This window comes from Myxine glutinosa, chromosome 7, assembly GCF_964187855.1.
Source record: "Myxine glutinosa chromosome 7, kmMyxGlut1.1, whole genome shotgun sequence".
In the NCBI taxonomy this organism is placed as follows: domain Eukaryota; kingdom Metazoa; phylum Chordata; class Myxini; order Myxiniformes; family Myxinidae; genus Myxine; species Myxine glutinosa.
In genome coordinates this window covers 56349809-56374772 of record NC_136267.1, presented here as the reverse complement: position 1 = coordinate 56374772, position 24964 = coordinate 56349809, and the positions used below count along the sequence as shown (strand labels likewise).

At 45.5% G+C, this 24964-nt stretch overlaps 1 protein-coding gene across 3 annotated transcripts in view; it reads left to right on the top strand.

The window, feature by feature from the left end:
• LOC137431273 (uncharacterized) overlaps positions 1–24964 on the top strand; it is a 354360-nt gene that overhangs the window by 120190 nt on the left and 209206 nt on the right. For all 3 annotated transcript variants that reach the window (XM_078781777.1, XM_078781775.1, XM_078781776.1), the window contains exon 5: positions 22477–22619. In XM_078781777.1, coding sequence (XP_078637903.1) covers positions 22477–22619 — 143 coding nt within the window. The remainder of the gene's footprint in view (positions 1–22476; positions 22620–24964) is intronic.

Below are 24964 nucleotides of genomic sequence, written 5' to 3'. Positions count from 1 at the left end.
AGACCTAAATGGACATGTGGGAAGGAGTATGGACGGTTTTGAGGGAGTTCATGGGGGTTATGGATATCGTGTGAGAAATGGAGAAGGTGGAAGGATTTTGGAGTTTGCTGATCGAGCTGATTTGTTGATTTGTAATACTCAGTTCCAGAAAGAAGATAACAAGCTTGTTACATACACGTCAGGTGGGTCGACGACAACTGTTGACTACCTGCTCGTGCGTAGGCGAGATAGGGGGCACCTCCGGGACACAAAGGTGATCCCGGGGGAGGAGGCTGTTTCACAGCACCACTTGGTTGTCTGCGACATAACGGTGAAAGGTGCGAGGAGAGCTCGGCGGGTGAAGTACCAACCGACAATGAAGGTGTGGAGGTTGAAAGAGGTGACAGTGAGGGAGGCATTAAAAGAGAGGCTGTGTATGGTAGAGGATTATGTGGTTGAGCTTGAAAGTGGTTGGATGTCAATGAAAGATAGTCTGTTGGGAGCCGTTGGTGAGGTATGTGGATGGACAAAAGGACCACCGAGGCACTCGGAAACATGGTGGTGGGATGATGAAGGTGGAAAGAGGATTGACGAGAAGACGAAGAAGTTCAAGGAGTGGCAGAAGGCGAAGGGTATGGGGGCAGAAAAGGCAGAGCATGAAAGTTATAAGGCAGCCAAGAAGGCTGCAAAGAAAGAGGCAGCAAAGGCGCAGGAGGCATGTAGGAAAATGTTCGGAGAACACTTGGATTTGGAAGAGGGTCAGAGAGCGGTATTCAGGATTCCAAAGCAGATCACGAAAGAGGTGTGATGTGATGGCGTGAGTTGCTTGAAGGATGAAGTCGGACAAATCGTTGTGGACCCAGATGGAATTAAAGGAAGATGGAAGAGATATATGGAAATACTGTTGAATGCAGAGAATGAATGGGATGGCAACATAGAGAGTAACCCAATCTTCGGACCGGCAGAAAAGATAACGGAGAAAGAAATTGAGGAAGCGATAAAAGCAATGAAGAGTAGAAAAGCGGGAGGGCCGACGAGAGTTGTGGGAGATACAGTCACGGGAAAAAGTAAGTACACCCCATGTAAAGTTTTGACTTTTTCAACATATTTCAACATACAGCTATTTGATCTTCATTTCAACAATATTGATAGATAAAGGTGATATAATACAACAAATATCATGAAACATTTCCATTTTGTAGTCCATTGTATAATTTAAATAAACATAAATGCAAATTTCACATGTGGAAAAAGTAAGTACACCCTTGGCTCTAATAGGTGGCATTGCCCCCTTTGGCAGAAACAACCTCAAGTAGGCGTTTCTTATAACTGTCCACCAGTCTCTGACATCAATTGGGAGAAATTTTTGCCCACTCCTCCATGCAGAATTCTTTCAGCTGTGCGAAGTTTGAGGGGTTTCTTGCATGCACAGCTCGTTTCAAATCCCCCCACAACATCTCGATGGGATTTAGATCCAGGCTTTGACTTAGCCATTCCAGAACCCTCCATTTCTTTCTTTTCAGCCATTCCTTGGTGGATTTACTGGTATGTTTCGGGTCATTGTCATATTGCAAGGTCCACCTTCGGTTGAGCTTCAACTTTCCGACAGATGGCCTCACATTATCCTCCAGCACCCTCTGGTACAATGAAGAATTCATACTGGATTCTATGATGGTGAGCTGCCCATGCCCTGATGCAGCAAAGCTGCCCCAAACCATAATATTTCCACCACCATGCTTTACAGTTGGTATCAGGTTCTTGTCAAATGCTGTCGTTGGTTTTCGCCAAACATGTCTTCTGGTACTGTGGCCAAATAGCTCTACCTTTGACTCATCTGTCCAGAGCACATTGTTCCAGAAGTGCTGGTCTTTGCCGAGGTGTCCATTGGCAAACTTTAGTCTTGCCCTGATGTTCTTTCTGGACAGCAAAGGTTTCCTACTGGCACACCTCCCATGTAGATCAAATTTGTGCAGCCTTTCTAATGGTGGATGTTGCCTGGTGTTGGCTTAGCGGTTAGGGTGCCGGCTTGGGATCCGAGGATCCCTGGTTCGAATCCCGGTTGATTGCTGAATTAACGCCATGGGGGTTGACTCAGCCTGTCATCCTTCCGAGGTCGGCAAATTGAGTACCAGCTTGCTGGGATGAATGATCATGGTGTGTACCCCTATTTAGAATAGGTACACCGTATCCCTGCGCATCGTAAGAGCGTGACCAAGGGTTGGCGTCAGGAAGGGCATCCGGCCATAAAAACATTGCCTCAAACAGGGAACCATGATTGTCATGGGGCCCGCAAGGCTAACCCCCACTCTAGCGGGGGAAATTTTGGAGATCTTTCTAAATCCCTTCCCAGACTCGTAGGCATCTATAACCTTCTTTCTGTCGGCCTCAGAGAGCTCTTTTGATCTTGGCATGGTGACGCCGCACACTTCAACAACAAAGAGCAAACCAAACTAAATGTCTGAGGTTTAAATAAGACAGGTTCCTCCAAGATCCTCTCCAACGATGTTCTAATCATTTGCACCTGAGCTGGTGCACCTGATTCTAATTTTAGGTGTTTGAAGTAGTGATAAATGTAGGGTGTACTTACTTTTTCCACATGTGAAATTTGCATTTATGTTTATTTAAATTATACAATGGACTACAAAATGTAAATGTTTCATGATATTTGTTATATTATATCACCTTTATCTGTCAATATTGTTGAAACGAAGATCAAATAGCTGTATGTTGAAATATGTTGAAAAAGTCAAAACTTTACATGGGGTGTACTTACTTTTTCACGTGACTGTATTGAGCTTCAAAAATCAAACAAATACAATGAATTACCAAACTACCTGTGTCGATCCCAAGGGATATATTTAATGTTTACTCTGATGTAAATTAGGATTACCAAACTACCGCTGCGTCAACCACACTCTGGCTCTCTGAGAGAAACACGAATGTGTCTATTCCACAATAAAATTGAGTGAAATACTCTAAAATCCCTCATGGGTAAAACACAGATTCGACATCAATGGAGAGGAAAAATGAAGAGGAACAAGAAACATGTCGAGTTGAGAGCGAATGACGATTGATAACAGAGAAAACGCTAATATTGAGCATGCACGTTGTGAAGCGGATATACATATATACACGTGGGTTGTGAGGAAAATATTTTAAAAAACTTACGATTGCAATTTAACTTCAGTAAAACCTTTTACGAACGCGAATCTCACAAAGAAAACAGCTTCTATTTCCAGACGACGAGAAGTCAGAACTAGAACGAAAAGATTCCAAAACCAAGATGGTGCCTGACCAAGAAGAACACGGGACACGAGAAGGAGTGACGAGGGCACGTAAGATGGTGACGTATGCATGCTGCCTTTATTAAAGGGGTAGAATATACAGTCACGTGAAAAAGTAAGTACACCCCATGTAAAGTTTTGACTTTTTCAACATATTTCAACATACAGCTATTTGATCTTCATTTCAACAATATTGATAGATAAAGGTGATATGCTATAACAAATATGAAACATTTACATTTTGTATTCCATTGTATAATTTAAATAAACATAAATGCAAATTTCACATGTGGAAAAAGTAAGTACACCCTTGGCTCTAATAGGTGGTATTGCCCCCTTTGGCAGAAACAACCTCAAGTAGGCGTTTCTTATAACTGTCTACCAGTCTCTGACATCGACTGGGAGAAATTTTTGCCCACTCCTCCATGCAGAATTCTTTCAGCTGTGCGATGTTTGAGGGGTTTCTTGCATGCACAGCTCGTTTCAAATCCCCCCACAACATCTCGATGGGATTTAGATCCGGGCTTTGACTTGGCCATTCCAGAACTCTCCATTTCTTTCTTTTCAGCCATTCCTTGGTGGATTTACTGGTATGGTTTCCGGTCATTGTCATGTTGTAAGGTCCACCTTCGGTTGAGCTTCAACGTGCCGACAGATGGCCTCACATTAACCTCAAGCACCCTCTGGTGCAATGAAGAATTCATAGTGGATTTTATGATGGTGAACTGCCCAGGCTCTGATGCAGCAAAGCTGCCCCAAACCATAATATTTCCACCACCATGCTTTACAGTTGATGTCAGGTTCTTGTGGTCAAATGCTGTCTTTGGTATTCGCCAAACATGTCTTCTGGTACTGTGGCCAAATAGCTCCACCTTTGAATGTCCAGAGCACATTGTTCCAGAAGTGCTGGTCTTTGCCGAGGTGTTCATTGGCAAACTTTAGTTTTGCCCTGATGTTCTTTCTGGACAGCAACGGTTTCCTCCTGGCACACCTCCCATGTAGATCAAATTTTTGCAGCCTCTTTCTAATGGTAGACTCGTGCACTTTGACATAAACAGTGGCAAGAGCTACCTGTAGGTCCCGTGATGACATTCTGGGGTTCTTAGAGACTTCTTTCAGCATCTTGCGGTCTGCTCTCGGGCTGAACTTGCTGGGGCGGCCTGGCCTGAACAAGTTGGCAGTTGTTTGGAATCTTCTCCACTTGTAGATGATCTTCCGGACAGTCGAATGATTGATTTCAAATTGTTTGGAGATCTTTTTAAATCCCTTCCCAGACTCGTAGGCATCTATAACCTTCTTTCTGAAGGCCTCAGAGAGCTCTTTTGATCTAGGCATGGTGACGCCGCACACTTCAACAACTAAGAGCAAACCAAACTAAATGTCTGAGGTTTAAATAAGACGGGTTCCTCCAAGATCCTCTCTAACGATGTTCTAATCATTTGGACCTGAGCTGGTGCACCTGATAATATATATATATATATATATATATATATATATATATATATATATATATATATATATATATATATATATATATATATATATATATATATATATATATATATATATATATACAATATATATATATATATATATATATACAATATATATATAAAATTTTAGGTATTTGAAGTAGTGATAAATGTAGGGGTGTACTTGCTTTTTCCACATGCGAAATTTGCATTTGTTTATTTAAATTGTACAATGGACTACAAAATGTAAATGTTTCATGATATTTGTTATATTATATCACCTTTATCTGTCAATATTGTTGAAATGAAGATCAAATAGCTATGTTGAAATATGTTGAAAAAGTCAAAACTTTACATGGGGTGTACTTACTTTTTCACGTGACTGTTGTTCTAATTCTCCAAATCGCAAGGATGACACACAAATTCGTGAAGCGTTCCATATTTTGTTTATCTCTCTCTCTCTCTCCCTCCCTCTCTCTCGCTCTCTCTGCCTCACACGCTCTCCCTCTACCACTTTCCGTATCTTCCTCTTTCCCTCTCTTCCTTCATTGCCCCTCTCCCCTTCCCCCACCCCTCTGTCTTTCTCTCTCTCTCTCTTGCCCTTTCTCTTTTCTCTCTCTCTCGACATTTCATTTTTCATGTGACCTATAATAGACAGTGGGTTGAAATTTAACGTGGCTGAAGGCATTTCTATTGACGCATTCATGTCAAATTCTACTTTCTAATTTATATTCACGTTTTGCGTGACCTTGACTGCAAAAAAACAATTGCAAATCAGGTCTCCACTTGCATAACCAAAGGACAACACCTGATATTTATTCCGTCAGGGAATATTCATAAAAGCCTACTTTATGTTGCACACCGGATTACCCCGAAACAGTTTTATCCCTTCTCGTCTTCAGTTGTCATACCCTTCCTCCCGTCCATGGTACACGGAATCTTGTGGTGAGGCTATTGCCCAGAACAACTTGCTTTCGTCTCCTGGAAAGCAAATCCAACGGAAGGAAATCTCATTTCCTTTCACAAAGCCCGAAACAAGTGTGTGTCCATCCTCAGGAGAACCAGGAAACAATATCTCTCCGTCCTCAGGACCGAACTCTCTTATCTGTCTCCCTCTTCCAAATCCTGGTGGCGTCTGGTAAAATCTGTTTCTGGTGTTTGTTCCCCCTCCATCCCCTCCCTCACCTTAAATGGCCACACGGCTGACTCCGCACGTGAAAAAGCCGAATGCCTCAACTCTGTGTTTGCCTCTAAATCTTGTGTCCCAAACCCATCCCTCTCTGTACCCACCGTACCCAGTCGTACCCAGCTGCTCCTGGACTCTGTGTCCTTTCCTCCTGACAAGGTGGAAAAGTGTCTGTCAACCCTCGACTCTGATTCTGCAACTGGACCTGACGGCATCAGCCCACGGGTCCTAAAATCATGTTCTTCCGCTCTTTCACTCCCTCTCTCTGTTCTCTTCACCCTCTCTTTTGCTCAAGGTCATCTTCCATCTGCTTGGAAATCTGCCAACATCACCGCTTTGCACAAAAAAGGTGCAAAAACAGATCCCAGCAACTACAGACCAATCAGCCTTCTCCCAATTATCAGCAAGGTCATGGAATCCATCATTGCTTCAGATATGAAATCTTTCCTCTTCTCCAATGGCTTGATCTCTGATCATCAATTTGGTTTCAGACCTGGACACTCCACTCTGGACATGCTGCTTCTGCTTTCTCAACAATGGATGGAGGTCCTCAATGCCAAACAGGAAATTAGAGCAGTCTCCCTTGACATATCATGTGCCTTCGATACAGTCTGGCACCCCGCTCTGCTCACCAAACTCTCCTCTTTTGGTATCCATGGAAATCTCCACGCATGGCTGGCGGACTTCCTCTCCAGTCGTAGTCAACGTGTGGCCCTGAATGGGTTTCTCTCATCTCCTCTTCCTGTTCAGGCTGGAGTTCCCCAAGGCAGTGTTCTGGGCCCTGTGCTTTTTCTGGTCTTCATCAATGATCTCTCTGACTCTCTTGAAAATCCTCTCTATCTCTTTGCTGACGACTCTACTCTCTGTCGCTCCATTCTTCATCCCTCAGATCGGCAGCCTGCAGCCTCCTCACTCTCTGCAGACCTTGACAAAATCACAGACTGGGCAAACAAGTGGAACATGTCTTTCAATCCTGACAAATCTCACACTCTTACGATGTCTCTCCGAAAAGACCGACTGGACAACCCTCCCATCCACTTTCTGAATTTTCCTCTCCAAGAAGTTCTGTCACTCAAGCTTTTGGGTCTCACTATCTGCCATGATCTTTCCTGGAAAAACCACATTTCAAATCTGGCCTCCAAAGCCAGTCGCCGACTGGGCATCCTCCGTCGTGCGAAGTCCTTCCTTGGCACACCTGAGCTCCTCACCACATACAAGGCTTTCATCCGCAGCTCAATGGAATACTGCTCTCCCCTCTGGGCTGGTGCTCCTGCCTCACACCTAGCTCGCCATCGCGCTGTTGAAACCAAAGCATTCAGAATCATTGGAATCTCCCGCGATGAAGCTAACTCCAAGGGCCTCTCACTCACTCACCGCAGGCAGGTTGGTGGTCTTTCCGTCTTCTACCGACTCCTCTCTGGCCTTGCCCCCCCAGCTCTCTCTGGGCTCTGTCCCGCAAATATTCCTACAGGTCGCACAAGATCTGCCTGCAACCCTCTTTTGGTTAAACTGCCAAAATCAAGACTCTCTGCTCACCTTCACTCCTTCATTCCTCTTTTCTCCCACCTCTGGAACAAACTCCCTCACTCTCTTCAAGCCCACTCCACCCTCCAAGTCTTTAAAACAGCTGTTCACCACCATCTCTTATCTTCCCCCATCCAAAACCTTGATCTTTTCTACCCCCGCTAATTTCACCCCAATTCCCCTTTTTGAAATACCAACTTCTGTCCTGGAAGTCCTTGGTGTCCTTGTGCTTTATACTTCTCCCTCCCCCCCCCCACCCCCTTCCCATGCCTCCTCCCCCCGGGCCCTCTCCCTTCCATACATCTCCCTGCTCTCGGAAGTTGTGTTTGTGTGCTTCCCCTTTTCTCCCCATCTTGTCTTCTGCTCCCTCTTTTTGTGTATTTTGTTTGTCTGGTCGATTTGTTTGTGAAGTAAATGTTAGCTCTTTCACGAGCCTCGATTCAGTATACAACAAAAAAAAAAAAAAAAAAAAAAAAAATTCTATCGGTCTTCTTGGCTGTGGTACACTGAATCCTGTGGGGAGGCAATTACAGCCAAGTACGCTTGCTTTCTCAACATGGAAGGCCAACCCAACTGAGGGAAACTTTAGTTCATTCCATGAGACTCAGCAAGAATGCATCCATCCTGAGGTATGCCAGAAAACACAATCTTGAAAATTTCAAGGCTGAACTTTCCAACCAGTCACCTTCCTCCAAGTCATTGTGGCACCTTGTTCAGTGTTGCTGTGGTGTTTACTCCCCCTCCATCCTTTCCCTCATCTCAATGGCATTACTATAGACTCTGATCAAGATACGGCGGAATGTCTGAATCTGTGTTTGCCTCCAAAAACTTCATCAGAAGCTAGAAGCTTTCCTGTGCCACCTTTACTCACTATAACTGATGTAACTGATTCGTTCACCAACAATAACTGATGTCAACAAGCTTCGCTTCAACATTTTCTGTGCCAATCAAGGTCATGTTGAATTCCAGCAATTTCCACCATGTCAAGACAGTTCAAAAAAACAAGAACAATCTTCTGTCCAACTACAAAGCCTGCATTTGGAGACTGTGCTTTTCGCCGTTTCCAGATATACCCAGTCCTATTGGGCATGGATAAAATTATCAAGTGACAGTAATGAGCTCACAGTTGCCTGGATGAGTGGTCTTTCCTGCCCCAGATGCTGTTCTGGAACTAAAGTCCTGCGAGTGTAGCCGTGTTTGTTTCGCTCCAACATGTAGCTGTGTTGTCCATGGTCTCAAATGTACTCATGTGACAACCAGAGCACAGACCATGAGGTGGATGACATTACTGAAGACCAACATATGGATATTATATACTGATGATGAAGATGATTTATTGTGATTTTCAGCAGTGGAGTGTATTTGTATGAATTTGTGTTTTGTATAGTAGATAAATCAGCATTAAGGAATTGTGAAACATGTAAAACAATATGAGTGGATGTGCTTTTGTTAAGAAAGGTTACAGCTCAATGATAACTAAATACAGTCACATGAAAAAGTAAGTACACCCCATGTAAAGTTTTGACTTTTTCAACATATTTCAACATACAGCTATTTGATCTTCATTTCAACAATATCGATAGATAAAGGTGATATAATATAACAAATATCATGAAACATTTACATTTTGTAGTCCATTGTACAATTTAAATAAACATAAATGCAAGTTTCACATGTGGAAAAAGTAAGTACACCCCTACATTTATCACTACTTCAAATACCTAAAATTAGAATCAGGTGCACCAGCTCAGGTGCAAATGATTAGAACATCGTTAGAGAGGATCTTGGAGGAACCTGTCTTATTTAAACCTCAGACATTTAGTTTGGTTTTCTCTTTGTTGTTGAAGTGTGCGGCGTCACCATGCCTAGATCAAAAGAGCTCTCTGAGGCCTTCAGAAAAAAGGTTATAGATGCCTACGAGTCTGGGAAGGGGTTTAAAAAGATCTCCAAACAATTTGAAATCAATCATTCGACTGTCCGGAAGATCATCTACAAGTGGAGAAGATTCCAAACAACTGCCAACTTGTTCAGGCCAGGCCGCCCCAGCAAGTTCAGCCCGAGAGCAGACCGCAAGATGCTGAAAGAAGTCTCTAAGAACCCCAGAATGTCATCACGGGACCTTCAGGTAGCTCTTTCCACTGTTGATGTCAAAGTGCACGAGTCTACCACAATAAAGAGGCTGCACAAATTTGATCTACATGGGAGGTGTGCCAGGAGTAGTCAGGTTCACTATGTTTTTTCGTTCAAAATCATGGTAGATTAGCAAACCTATACATTTTTGGAAACGTTATTACATGGAAAATCTGAAAATCAATGTTTACATTTGCCAATTCCGACCAATTCGATTCGACCAATTCGACCAATCGACCAATTCCATTCGACCAATCGATTCGATCGGCCATTCAATCGATTCGATTCGATTCATCGAATTAGATTCGATCGACCATTCGACCAATTCGATTTGCCAATCAATTTGACCGACCTTTGCTTGTGTGGAACGGACTGTGAAAACGATGCGGACTATATTGTCGGATACGACACACAGGACAGTGATGACGAACTCGAAATGGCATATTCTGTAATCGTGTATGTTTGATGCCATTGACTGCCTGTGTATGTTTAGTCATTGACTGCCTGTGTAGATGTGAAGTTATACTGACTGCATGTGTATGTATGATTTTGCTGACTGCCTGTGTATGTTTGGTGATATGAATTATTGTGACACATTTTGATGTTATTAACTGCCTGTACAAAATGATAACATGTATTTGATTATGCAACTTATCGCGAATATAAAGACAGTATTTTGCAATTCAAAACCTTTGATTCGTGTCTTACCATTCCCCATAGCACTAATTTGATACTTTCATTGGATTCCTTGTCCCTGAAAATATAGGTTTAGTATATTTTAAAAAGTTTTTATGGTAATTAGAGGCAGAAATAGAACAAAATATGTATTTTACAGTGGCCATTTTGAAAATCCAAAATGGCCGCCATACAGGTATCTCTCCAAATGTAAACATTGATTTTTAGTTGCCTTATGCTATAACCTTTCCAAAAATGTATAGGTTTGCTAATCTACCATGATTTTGAATGAAATATAATTTATTGACATCGTGAACCTGACTAGAGGAAACCTTTGCTGTCCAGAAAGAACATCAGGGCAAGACTAAAGTTTGCCAATGAACACCTAGGCAAAGGCCAGCACTTCTGGAACAATGTGCTCTGGACAGATGAGTCAAAGGTCGAGCTATTTGGCCACAGTACCAGAAGACATGTTTGGCGAAAACCAAAGACAGCATTTGACCACAATAACCTGATACCAACTGTAAAGCATGGTGGTGGAAATATTATGGTTTGGGGGCAGCTTTGCTGCATCAGGGCCTGGGCAGCTCACCATCATAGAATCCACTATGAATTCTTCATTGTACCAGAGGGTGCTTGACGATAATGTGAGGCCATCTGTCGATAAGTTGAAGCTCAACCGAAGGTGGACCTTGCAACATGACAATGACCCCAAACATACCAGTAAATCCACCAAGGAATGGCTGAAAAGAAAGAAATGGAGGGTTCTGGAATGGCCAAGTCAAAGCCCGGATCTAAATCCCATCGAGATGTTGTGGGGGGGGTTTAAAACGAGCTGGGCATGCAAAAACCCCTCAAACATCGCACTGCTGAAAGAATTCTGCATGGAGGAGTGGACAAAAATTTCTCCCAGTCGATGTCAGAGACTGGTGGAGAGTTATAAGAAACGCCTACGTGAGGTTGTTTCTGCCGAAGGGGGCAATACCACCTGTTAGCGCCAAGGGTGTACTTACTTTTTCCACATGCGAAATTTGCATTTATGTTTATTTAAATTATACAATGGACTACAAAATGTAAATGTTTCATGATATTTGTTATATTATATCACCTTTATCTATCAATATTGTTGAAATGAAGATCAAATAGCTGTATGTTGAAATATGTTGAAAAAGTCAAAACTTTACATGGGGTGTACTTACTTTTTCACGTGACTGTAGGTATATTCAGAGACGTTGTCTGTAATTGGTTGAAATAGGAAAAGCGTAACCCGCAATGGTTAATGCTTTGCTGGAGTTGTCATTTCACTTATTTTCATGGCGTCAGTCGCTCTGTCACACTAAAATTTCACAGATCTGTGCTACAAAATGACCAATCAAATACGTGCATTAATGCATGTTTAATGTAGCTTGGTGTTGGCTTCGCGGTTAGGGTGCAGGCTTGGGATCCTCGGATCCTGGGTTCGAATCCCGGGTTCGAATCCCGATCGATCGCTGAATTAACGCCAGGGGGGTTGACTCAGCCTGTCATCCTTCCGAGGTCGGCAAATTGAGTACCAGCTTGCTGGGATGAATGATCACGGTGTGTACCCCGATTTAGAATAGGTACACCGTATCCCTGCGCATCGTTAAAGCGTGACCAAGGGTTGGCGTCAGGAAGGGCATCCGGCCATAAAAACATTGCCTCAAACAGGGAACCATGATTGTCATGGGGCCCACAAGGCTAACCCCCGCTTTAGCGGGGAAAAATGGCCTTAAAACGATCATTCATTATTCATTCAATGCATGTTTAATGCCTGCATGAAAGAGCCACATGTTTATCAGCAAGGAGAATACTCGTTGAATGAAAGTATGCTCTTGTGCACAAGTATTGTCCTGTCACCAGCGATCAAGACCGCTGAATGACGGATAACTGAGACAGTTTTTACTCACGAGGCGAGCAGCCAAAAATGGCGGTTATTTTGTCGCGTGCGGAATGAAGGACTGTGAAACGTTTACCTAAACGGAGTAAACGAGTTTAATACTAAACCACAAACAAGTAAACATGACAAGGAAAATTCAACAGAACTGATTTAATAAAAAGAAATGAAGGAATGAAAGTATCGCAATAAATGTTGAGGTAAAATAAATCCTCATTAAAGGGACCCTCCATGCAGTCTCAAAGACGAACACGCAGGGGAAAAAGTAATAAAAATAAAATGTTCCTTTCTGTAGTGCACTTAGCTCGTCATCCCAGCGAGTACTTTGGTGAGGTCGGCAGTGGTGGCCAGGTCCAATGCTTCCCTCGCCTGAGCACCCAATATGGCGCCAGCTGACGATGCGAGCGCCGTGAAGCAGGCAGCCAAGACGTTCTCCTCTGGATTCCTGGCCAGCAAGCACAACGCGGCCCCCAACTTTCCCGAAGAGCACCACAGCCACCAAAACCTCACCCCTCCGCTATTCAAAACTCCTCCAAAAGCTCTTCTCAAAAGCGCAAACACAGCCAAGCTCACAATCGGCCAAGCAAAGATGCCCCCTCGCCCCCGTCTTGCGCATGCAAAATCCAGCGGGAGAGAGAGAGAGACTTTCCTCCTCCTCTCGAGAATATTCTCCATGATGTCACGCCGACCAGTGGCAAAGCTCTTTCCGAATCACTCCATGGTCCTTTCGGCCAATCATTAACCTCGGGCGTGGCCTCATGCCCTTCTTGACCACTTGATTCTCTGCCTCTGTTGGCGGGGCCGACCTTTGAGGTCCATTTCGGCGGGGCTTACTTGCCGATCGGCTCTGCACGGGTTCTGTCGGCGGTTGTTGTCATTAAACGGAGGTTTTGCATGGCCGGCCTTGTAAATGTAAAACAACAACAACAACAGGCATTTTAAGGCCATTTTCCCTGCAAGAGCGGGGGTTAGCCCCCTTGTAATTGTAAAACGTAAAGGGAAAATCACAGCGGGAATATCATGTACTGGGGAAAACTGACCTTAATCCCTCACTAGTTATCACTGCTTCACCCCTCGTGTGAAGACACAGACAATCTTGAGATAGTCTCCCTACTTTAAAAAAAAAATCGAGATTTCTCCAATGCGTCCATGGTCCAGGCTACGATTATTCAATCCTACCGTTACTCATGGATTCTTTCATCTACCCCCATTAACGTAATAGCATTGTGAGAACGTCCTTTATTTCCCATGGAAAGGAGTTGGTGAAGGATAGTTGTGAGCTGAGTATTTGCAGTACTTGTGGTTAAAATCAAGGAAGAGGAAGACATCACTGTCTGCTCCAAGTAGTTGCTCCTTCAGTGAGACACTACATGTATACAATTATTGTCTGGAATATGAGGTGCTAAGCTTGATGGATTGTAAAACTCAAGTAGTAGTCTTGAGAAATGGCCAATCGAGGCAGCACTTTGCTGCAATACATCCTCAGTGTTACTCTCACCAAAGATGCATCTCCAACAACAAAATCGTCACCTGATGTTCTCCTATTGCCAATTCTTCCCCTGTTCTTACGGTTGATTTATTGTGGCTCCCTCTACCTGTTTGTACTTGCGAAAACCAAAGACTTCCCAAGTTTAGTGGTGAGTGGAGTGTTATGTGCTTGACCTCTCCTGCCTCCTTCCCCCCCCCCCCCCCCCCCCAAAAATAAGTATGTGCCCTCTCCTTTGAAACTACAAACACGATTTTGATGAAACTTGACCACAAGCTTCATATCTGATGCTTAATTGCGGGCATTGCCCACATCAAAGTCTGCGCTCATCAAGGTGAACTAAAGGGGGTGTTTTTGAACCCCAAAATAGTTATTTGCTCTCTTTTCCGAAACCACACACTATTTGAATGAAACTTGATCGCAACCTTCATTGCCCATGATGTACCAAAGTTTGTTCACGGCATTGTAAATAGCAGCATCTGAGGGGTTCTGTGGGGGTTTGAGTGAATGTTGCTCCTGATCCAGGTGAGCTTCAGGACCCGTGGTCCTATTTTTTTTGACGAGGGGCCAGAAGGCAAAATTTATAAAACTGTCAATTTTCATCCCATTGACTTGAAATTTGAAGAGGATTTGCATATCATGACAAACCAATTATTTTTGAGGTAAACATCGGCCAAAAGGTCAACATAGGCCAAAGGTCAACATCTCCAGACGGCATCAGCCCACGGGTCCTAAAATCATGCTCTGCCGCTCTTTCACACCCTCTCTCTGTTCACTTTGTAATGAAAATCAGTTCCACGACTTTGACCTGGTAGTAGGTTTAATGACAATTTGATCTCTGGCACATCCTGTAGAATACAATCATGCAATATATCAGGATCATGGAATCATGGAGAAAGTTCAGTAATATCAATCATTGCAAGCAAGCCTAGATTATCTACGTATACGCACCATCCGAGTCTACATGTCATGGATTAAATGTCACAGGAGTGTCTTGGAGCGATGGTCGTCCGAGTTCTTATAGACGCCTCTCAGTGGTTAGAGAGAGCATCACACCTGGGCTCAACGTAGATACATTTTCATTACATTCTCCCCGCCGTTAGAACTACACTTCCGCTAGGCAGGAATCAAGCACGCAGCAGCATTAGTAGAGTAGCGATGTCAGCACATGTCAGTCGGTCCATCCGTAGCGATCGGGGCGACGAATTTCCCTGCCAGCACGGGTCCGAAACTACCGGGTACTACATCCCCAAGTCCGGAGTCCCCCGCGTCGGAGTAGCCGCCTGAGGCAGGTGACGGAGGTGGCACCACAGTGCCTTCAGGCAGGGGTGTATTTGGCGGCGCGATGGATGGCAGATGCTCCATAGGCGGAGCCACGGGAGAGTCCATAGACTCGTAAATTGGTTCGTCGATGTCCCCGCAAGGGGCCAGGTGGCGTACGGAGACAGTGGACTCGCGTCCATCAGCCATCAACACGCGAGCATGCTCGGGATTAGCTTGGAGTACCTACACCTTATCCACTAGTGGATCATACTTGCTCGTGCGAACCGCACGTTTGAGGTAGGCCGGCCCCAGCTCAGCAAGCCAACTAGGTAAAGGTCGCAATGTCGCATACTACCCGAGCTCCTCGGGTGATGAAACATCCGTTTGTGGGGAGTCTGGTTGGTGGCCGTAAACAGTAAAGTCCTGATTGAGTTCAGCGCGGCAGGTAACCACCAGGCCCATTTATCTAGGCCCCGGCCGAGGGACCTAAGGCTTAGCGTGACGGCCCTCCATATAATCCCATTGAAGCGTTCGACCTGCCCATTCGCCTGAGGTCTATACGGGGTGGTATAGCTAGAAGCGACATTATGCTGAAGTAAGAAGCTCCTCACCTCCTGGGACAGGAAAACCGCACCTCGATCGGTATGCACGTAGGCCGGATTCCCAAACATAGAAAACAAGTTCTGCAGACACCGTATAACCGTGGCGGCCGTCATATCTGCGCACGTGAAAGCGAAAGGGAATCTCGAGAACTCATCAACGATAGTGAGCAGATAACGAGAGTTACTCGATGCCGGTGACGCCGGCAGCGGCCCTTTGAAGTCCATCGCCAACCTCTCCCACGGCCTAGTTGCCCTGACCAGTGTCCCCATAGGAGGATTGTAAAAACGCGGTTTGAGTTCAGCACATACAGTACAGTTGCGACAGACCTGGCGAATGTCCTCAACCGAGTATGGCAGATTACGACAATGCACAAAATGAGTGAAACGCATCACCCCAGGATGGCACAGAGTGTCGTGCCAAGCGCGCAGATCCTCCAAAGATATGAGGCCCGCACACGTTGCCGGCCGCGTAAGGCGTCGGCAACCAGGTTATCCCTCCCAGGGCGATATTTGATGGTGTAGCAGAAATCGGCGAGTTCGATGCGCCAGCGAGTGATTTTCTCGTTCTTAATGCGTTGAGCATGCAGGATGTCGTACATAAATGCAACGCTCTGTTGGTCCGTGATAATTTGGAAGCATCGTCCGAGCAAATAGGGACGCCAACGCCGGATCGACTCGACGACCGTGTACGCTTCCTTTTCGACAGACGAATGTCTCCGCTCAGCGGAGGTGAGAGTTCGCGAAAAGAAAGCCACAGGGCGCCCCCCTGGGAGAGAGTCGCTGCTATCGCATGATCCGATGCATCACTTTCCAAAACGAAAGATTTGTTTTCGTCAATCGTCGCCACAGCAGCGCCAGCGATGTCGGACTTAAGGCCATGGAAAGCAGCCTTGGCATCAAGGCTCATGGGAAACGCTTCGCAGTCCTCAAGTGGGTGGAGTTTCGCAGAGAAATTTTGTACCGACTTAGAATAGTAGGCGAACAGCCCGAGAGCACGCTTCAGCGAAGCACGATCGCAGGGCGGGGCCATGTCGAGCAAGGGTCGCAGACACTCCTTATCCGGAGCAACAGAGCCATGGGTCACGGTGTACCCCAGAAGATCTATCGTGCGAGCGGAGTAATGACATTTAGCCTCATTCATAGTTAAGCGATACCTCTGCGCGACCTCGAGGAAGCGCTTCAGATTAGCATCATGATGTTCCTGGTCATGCCCGCAAACCGTGAGATTGTCCAGATATACAAAGACGTCGGTCAAGTTCTCTTTAGCGATGAGGTCGTCCATAGCCCTCTGAAAACACACGACCCCGTTTGTGACCCCGAAAGGTAACCGGGTGAACTGATATAACCTTTGACCCGATTCAAACGCGGTATAGATACGGTCGGCCTCGGAGATGGGGATTTGATGATACGCACTACACAGATCGAGAGTGCTATAGACCGAGTACTGGGCCACCTGTTGAACCAGGGAGTCCATTCCCGGTAGGGGGTAGGTGTCCAGCTGTGTAAATCGATTAATCGTCTGCGAATAGTCGATTACCATGCGTTTGCGATGCGCTTCACTTCGTACCACCAGAACTTGGGCCCGCCATGGCGACCGACTAGGTTATATGATACCTTCCTTTAATAGCTGGGCCGTTTCTTCCACAATGAATTGCGCGCCAGCTCGAGAGTAGCGTCGCGATTTAACCGCTACAGGTGTACAGTCCGTGGTCATATTGGGGAACAGCGACAGCGGCTCAATTTCCATCCTTGCAAGAGTGCACACAGAAAGCGTATCAGTGCCACCAAATTCCATTTCCAACCGTCCATGTCGCTTGAGAAAAGCATGTCCTAGCAAAACATCTGCACATAATGCTGGTAAGACCATGAGATGCACATCCGGAAACATTCGTCCCTTAATCACAAGCTTCAATCGACATTCCCCTTTTGTGCTGAGCCTAAGCCCCTGAGAGGCCATAAAGATCCGACGTCTTGTCCCAAGAATCGGCCATCCATGTTTTTGCACCAGTCGATAATCAACATAACTATCTGTGGAACCTGTATCGATCAAAGCATTTGCAAAAATTCCCTCGATCATAAGTGGAATAATAGCCTGAGCCAGGCCAGATGGACCTGCAGTTATCGAGTCATCCAGGCGAGGTGATCGCGCCTCGCGTGTGGATCCAATGCCAGCTAAAGTTTTCCATGCTGTAGTAGCTTGTAGTTCGTACGTGCAGCCTCCGGATGGCGCTCGTGTCACGCGCGGAGTTTCAAAGCCAACATTAGCCGTTCGGATGGCCGATCCGGAAAGTTGGCAGGGGCGCGGAAGGATGACGGCCAAGGACGGTCACACCATGTTGTGTCATGTTTGCGCCACTTGTTTAGTCGGCGCGATGATTCTCACCAAGGTCGAGCGCACAGCCAGGGGTCCTCGAGGAGGTGCGATCCTCATCAAAGTCGGGCGAGGCGCCCCGCGCTTCGCTCGGCCCGCTGGCTCGGCGATAAGCACTTTCATTGTCGAGCGGGTTCGTTTGCCCCGCGTCGCCGTTCGGCAAACCTTTGCAAAATGCCCTGTCTTTGTGCACAAATGACATGTCGCATCTCGAGCTGGGCAAACAGACCTGAGATGTTTTCGGTTCCCGCAGAAATAGCACGTAGCGTTACGTCCGGGCTTGGGTCCGGCAGCTGCCGCGGCCGTCAAGCCCGGTTCAAACTCCTCCTCGGGAGCGGCCGGGGTCTCCAATTCCGGCAGAGATGCCGTGGCTGCATCCGCGTCCTCGGCGGTCACTCTCTCCGGTCGAGCTTGTCGAGATGTCCCCGCAGTGACGTATGGGTGTTCATACGCGTCGGATTGTTCCCGTGCTTGGGTATAGACGTGAGCCAGCCGTAGTGCTTCAGCTAGTGTGAAGTCGGCTTCTTCAAGAAGTCTGTCTGACTACTGGGGATCTGAGTCCCGCGACGAAAGAATCGCGTACAAGATCATCACAAACTTGTTCATGTGTATGCACCTCCGGTGCGCTCTCGGTCAGCAGACGCCGGAGCTCTTGCGCGAAGTCATCTAAAGTCTCCGAATTGCGGGCTGTTGTTTCCGTATTGCGAGCAGATGCCGGGAATAATCCGCGCTTCGTTTTTTAATGTAAATACGCTCCAGCTCTGTCACGGCTCCATCAAATGTCACGCATTGCTCGATCGCTCGGTACACGTTGTGATGTACCTTTGTTTGTAGTACCTCTAATTTCGTTTCATTGGTGACGGCGGCTTCCTGAGCTTTGAATTGATTATCCAAGGTTTTCAGCCAATGTGTCAGCTCCTTGTGGGTCGGCTGCGAAGAGCGGCACTTGAATCATTCTGTGTCCCGCCATGTCGCTCCCGTTCGCCTCTTGTCCTCGATTGGACGGCGAGACAAATTGTCATTAATTGTAACTAGGACGTGCCCGTTCCTTGCCAAAAAAAAAAAAAAAAATGTCTTCGCCCATGCATGCATGGGCGTGCCCATGGGCCCGTGGGCGTGCCCGTAAGTGCGTGATGTGACCGTACAATGAATGTATCGTCCCGATGCCGCAGCTCGGATGGCGCTGCAGTTAATCGGGCCTGTATCGGCAGAGTTATTATAAACGTGTACTACAATCGATCGTACCTTACAGCGTCTGCTCGCCACGTTCAGCATCAGTACGTCGTCACTATGACTATCCGTAAGTCCGGAAGTGACGTCCTCATTTGACTGTCCGGAAGGTCGCATATCGCAGTTACGATGAATCGCAAATTAGTTTTAATTAGTTTTAAAACATAGTTTAACGCCAACATAGTTTGCCAACGTGAAATAAATGAATACGCTCTCAAATGTGCCGTCCGAGGCAGAGTCTGTTCGCCACGTTCGGCACACGTGATAGCTCGCTGCTCTCTGATTGGTTGAATCGTTTTTTGGACATAGCTCGGTAACTACTTCTCCGATTAATATGAAACCTTGAAAAGGCACATCCTCAGGTCCCCAGCAATATACCTGGCAAGTTTCAATTAGATCGGACCCGTGGTTGTCGAGAAACAGCGGTCACAGACACACAGACACACAGAGATTACTGGAATTATAGATAAATGAGAATCAGTTCCACGACTTTGACCTGGTAGTAGGTTTAATGACAATTTGATCTCTGGCACATCATGTAGAATACAATCATACAATATATCAGGATCATGGAATCATGGAGAAAGTTCAGTAATATCAATCATTGCAAGCAAGCCTAGATTATCTACGTATAACCACCATCTGAGTCTACATGTCATGGATTAAATGTCACAGGAGTGTCTCTGAGCGATGGTCGTCTGAGTTCTTATAGATGCCTCTCAGTGGGTAGAGAGAGCATCACACCTGGGTTCAACTTAGATACATTTTCATTACACACTTCACCTTCTCTTTTGCTCAAGGTCAGCTGCCTTCAGCTTGGAAATCAGCCAATATTATCGCTTTGCACAAAAAAGGTGCAAAAACAGATCCTTGCAACTACAGACAAATCAGCCTGCTCACAATCATCAGCAATGTCATGGAATCCATCATTGCTTCCAATATTAAATCCTTCCTCTTCTCCAATGGCTTGATCTCGGATCATCAATTTCGATTCAGACCAGATCACTCTACTCTGGACATGCTGCTTCTGCTGTCTCAACAATGAATGGAGGTCCTCAACGCCAAACAGGAAATCAGAGCTGTCTCCCTGGACATATCACGTGCCTTCGATACGGTCTGGCACCCTGCCCTACTCACCAAACTCTCCTGTTATGGTATCCATGGTAACCTCCACACATTGCTTGCAGACTTCCTGTCCTGTCGCAGTCAACGTGTGGCCCTGAATGGAATTCTCTCATCTCCTCTTCCTGTCCAGGCTGGAGTTACTCAAGGCAGTGTTCTGGCCCCTGTGCTTTTTCTGGTCTTCATTAATGATCTCTCCGTCTCTCTGGAAAATCCTCTCTAACTCTTTTCTGATGACTCCACTCTCTGCCGCTCCATATCGCGACCCTCATATCGGCAAGGTGCAGCCTCTTCACTCTCTGCAGACCTGGAAAACAAAAATCATAAAACTGGTCAAACAAGTGGAACATGTCTTTCAATCCTGAAAAATCTCACACTCTCACTTTGTCTCTACGAAAAGACCGTCTGGAAAACCCTCACATCTACTTTTTCAACAATCCCCTCGAATAAGTTCTGTCACTCAAGCTTTTGAGTCTCACTATCTGCCTCCAAAGCCAGTCGCCGACTGGGCATCCTTCGTCATGCGAAGACCTTTCTGGTCACTTCTCAGCTCCTCACCACTTACAAAGCTTTCATCTGCAGCTCAATGGAATACTGCTCTCCCCTCTGGTCTGGTGCTCCTGCCTCACACCTAGCTCGGCTTCATGCTGTTGAATCCAAAGCTTTCAGAATCATTGGTATCTCCCGTGACGAAGCCGATTCTGAGGGCCTTTCACTCACTTGGTCGTCTTTCTGTCTTCTACCGACTCCTCGCCAGCCCAGCTCCGCCAGCTCTGTCTGTTCTCTGTCCCCCGAATATTCCTTCAGGATGCACAAGATATGCCAGAAACCTTCTTCTTGTGAAACTACCAAAATCAAGACTCTCTGCTCACCTTCATTCTTTCATTCTTCTTTTTCCCGCCTCTGGAATAAACTCCCACACACTCTTCAGTCCCATTCCTCCCTCCAGGTCTTCAAAACAGCTGTTCACCACCATCTCTTATCTTCCCTCATCCAAAACCTTGATCTTTTCTACCCCTGTTAAAACACCCCAAGTCCACCTCTTTCAATCTCCGACTTCATTCGTGAAATGCCTAGTATTGTTCATTTGCTTTATACCGTGTACTCCCCCTCTCCCTTCCACAGATATACCGATGCCCCTATTCTCTACGGTTGTTGTGCTTGTATGCTTTCCTCTCTCCCCCTCTCTCGTCTCCCGCTCCCTTAATTGTATGTTTTATGTGTCCGTGCATGTTTTCACGTTTAATGTGTTAGCTCTTGCGCGAGCATCGACGCTGTATACGAAAAATATATAAAATAAAAACAAAAATCTCAGTTGTGGATGAATTCGGGCAAAACTTGGTGGACAGGTTGGTTGTGCGACAAGGAAGAAATGATTCAATTTTGATGAAGATCTGAATCTGGATCTGGATCAGAGACATTTTAAAAGTGATTCTTCACCAATGAGTGATAGGGCTAAAACTGATATATAACACTTTATCTCAAAAAGTTGTGGACAAATTCAGACAAAACTTGGTGGACAGGTTGTGTGTGTGACAAGGACGAATTGATTCGATTTTAGTGAGGATCTGGATATGAGATTTCAAAAAAATCTGAAGTGATTCTTCACCCTTGAGTGATGGGGCCAAAAACGATATATTGCATGCTATTTCAAAAAATTGGGACTGATTATGACAAAACGAGGTGAATGAGTTGGGTAGGTGACAACAACAAGACAATTTGATTTTGGTTCAGGTCCGAATCCAGATCCACCCTATCAGTGGGATACAAAACGTGCATTGTTCAGTCTGGTGGAGGTATGCACTCTACCAAGTGTCGTTCTCGTTTACATCTGCCGTTATGTATTGTCAGAAGTCCAAAATCCAATTTTGCCTACTATGTGTAAGTTATCTATTTTGCTGTGTTCATTTTGCTTCATTAACTCCATACATTCTTAACCGTTTGAGTACGGGATTTTTTTTGATAAAAATACCCCCGGTACGGGATTAATTTGGCATTTTGGTACGGGAATGCAACCACGTACTGACAATCTATTTATAGGTATAGTCGATGACGTGTAGTAACGTCATCCGCACACAAAACTTTTTCGCGAGTTGCGGCACTGGACGTCATCCGTACTCAAAGGGTTAATTTGAAAACCTTATGACTTGTGAGTTCAGATTTAATTTCATCATTCAATCTGCAGGCTTGTATCATATTTTTAATCTTTCATTATTTTATTTTTTTCCAATCTGCAGGCTTGTATCATATCGAGGAACATTTGCCATCATCAGGCACAGGGGTTCTTTATTCCTGCTCACTATGCAACATCAGAGGTACTATGCATGCCATTGTTGTATTGACCCACATCGCTGGATTCAAGCACCGCCTCAACTTCCTGGTATGTTTCTGTGTTCATGTATTTGCTCGAAAACAGTTTCAAAAGTAATAATTGTTGTTGTTGTTGTACGCCCATAATCGCCCCCGGAATGTTGTTGTTGTATTGCCCCGGACAGTTCTCTCGAACAATCCCGTGGTAAGGAGACAGTCGATTGATTCTGCAGGAGCGACACAGAGATCCCCCATATCCAGGATGTTGCACTATTGCCTTCACAAAGTCAGGGCGCCAACAACGTTAGAAAGAGAGAGCGAGAAGAGAAGAGAGGAAACAGAGACAATAGGGAAAGGGTCGGTTCATGTGGACCGATCAGCACTCTGACCATGACCACACTGCCTTGACGAATCTGGGCAGAAGGGAAGGACGGAGAAGCTTTGTCCCCCGACTTGCTGGGGGGGAGGGGGAGGGGTTCAACCACCATGAAGAGGTGTTCCTGATAGTTGTCAAAAGTAAGAGTTTATTCAGCTTGTACTTCTGCTAGAAAAAAAAAGAAGAAGTGCTAATTGTAAAGAAAAAAAAATTGAATCTGTATACTCTCTCTCCACAATAACAACGAGGAGTCAAAGGTTTCCTCCTTTTAAAATGATGAGATTTGCTTTCAAAGATCATGAGAAGCACCTAAGTTAAGTGTACTCAATTGTTATATTCCCAATGTGTGACGTCCTGTGATTATTTTTTAAATTTCAAACACACTTGCATATTTGAGCATACGGGGCATACCTTGAGGGCAAATGTTTTTTCCCCATCCAAGATGGAGGTTCATTGAAGAGCAAGGTGGTGGAGGGGAAAAGAGGCAGCAATCTGTGAATTGTTCTGATTGTTCAATGAATGACTTTGAAGAGGTAGTATTGCTCCTTGGTTTGCCAGGTGAGGTCATGGCTAATGACAAGGCCGAGAAGTTCGCGAGTGGCTCCATTGCAGAGGCTACGAACCAAGCCCTCAAGGAACGTAGCCCCAGATAACCGAGCAGTGATAGTCCAAATTTTCCCAGGCTATTTTCCCACATTTTTGAGTAAAGTGGCTTTGTCCAACTGTAAAGTGGCAACCTTACGAGTAGTGGCAACCATACCGGCTTTATAATCAGCCCGCACGCTGGAACCTCAAATGGAACCTGAAATCGTAAAGTCTCACGAGATCTTTGTTGGCGAGGTCACGTCTTTTCGAAGCTGTCCATGCGCTCACGCTTTTGAAGTTAAGTAACTTTTCACAATTGTGTTTTTGTCGAAACTGTATCTTTCTTTCGGTGTGTAACTATTGGCGTGTCTTTAATAGTATTCTTGGTGTTGGTTTTTCATACCTGTGTGCAGAATCGTCGGTTAGTTCGTGTCGCGTATTCTGAGGCCTAGTGTAGTACTAGTGGGCTACCGTGTCTGACCTTGGCTTGAGGCTTTGTTTCTGTCTCAGCGGTTCTTCGATTGCGCTCACAATTACTTTCGGTCTCTATTTTTCACGTTTCACGTTCGGTCTCTGTCTCTGTTTTCAACTCAACTCAAAAAAAACAAAAACATTTCCTTCTCTGTTCTTACCCGTTGTTCGTTCTTATTTGTTCGTTCGTTCTTCGACCACGTTGTTCGTGATCACGTGTTCACGTCGTTAAAAAATGTTTCAACTGTCCCCTGAAGAACTGTATTCTGTCATATACTATAACACCTTTTTCTTCTTCTTCTATAAAAGGATGCTTTCGACTTGCTCACCAAATCTATTCATTCCAAAAAAAATTCCATCTCTTACAGTTACAGTGCCTCTTTCATACAATCCCTAAACTCTCCAGAACTTCACCCATCCTTCAGCGTCCTCAAACGTATTTTTGACTCGAAGGTTTCAAGAAACTCATTTTGCAATAAATGTTCGTTTCCCATTAATCGTACATTTTTCAAAATCCAATCTCACCCCTTCCCTCCAAATCTTCCCCATAACCCCTTCCCTACAAAACTTCCCCATCACCCCCTTCCCTCAAAAACTTCCCCATCACCCCTCCCCTTCAAAACTTCCCCATCACCCCTCCCCTCCAAATCCACCCCCTTGCCCCTCCACTCCAAATCTTCCCCATCACCCATCTTTCAAATATTCCCCCTTGCCCCTCCCCTCCAAATCTTCCCCATCACCCATCCCTTTCAAATCTTCCCTCTTGCCCCTCCCCTCCAAATCTTCCCCATCACCCCTTCCCTCCAAATCTTCCCCATCACCCCTCCCCTTCAAAACTTCCCCATCACCCCTCCCCTCCAAATCCACCCCCTTGCCCCTCCACTCCAAATCTTCCCCATCACCCATCTTTCAAATATTCCCCCTTGCCCCTCCCCTCCAAATCTTCCCCATCACCCATCCCTTTCAAATCTTCCCTCTTGCCC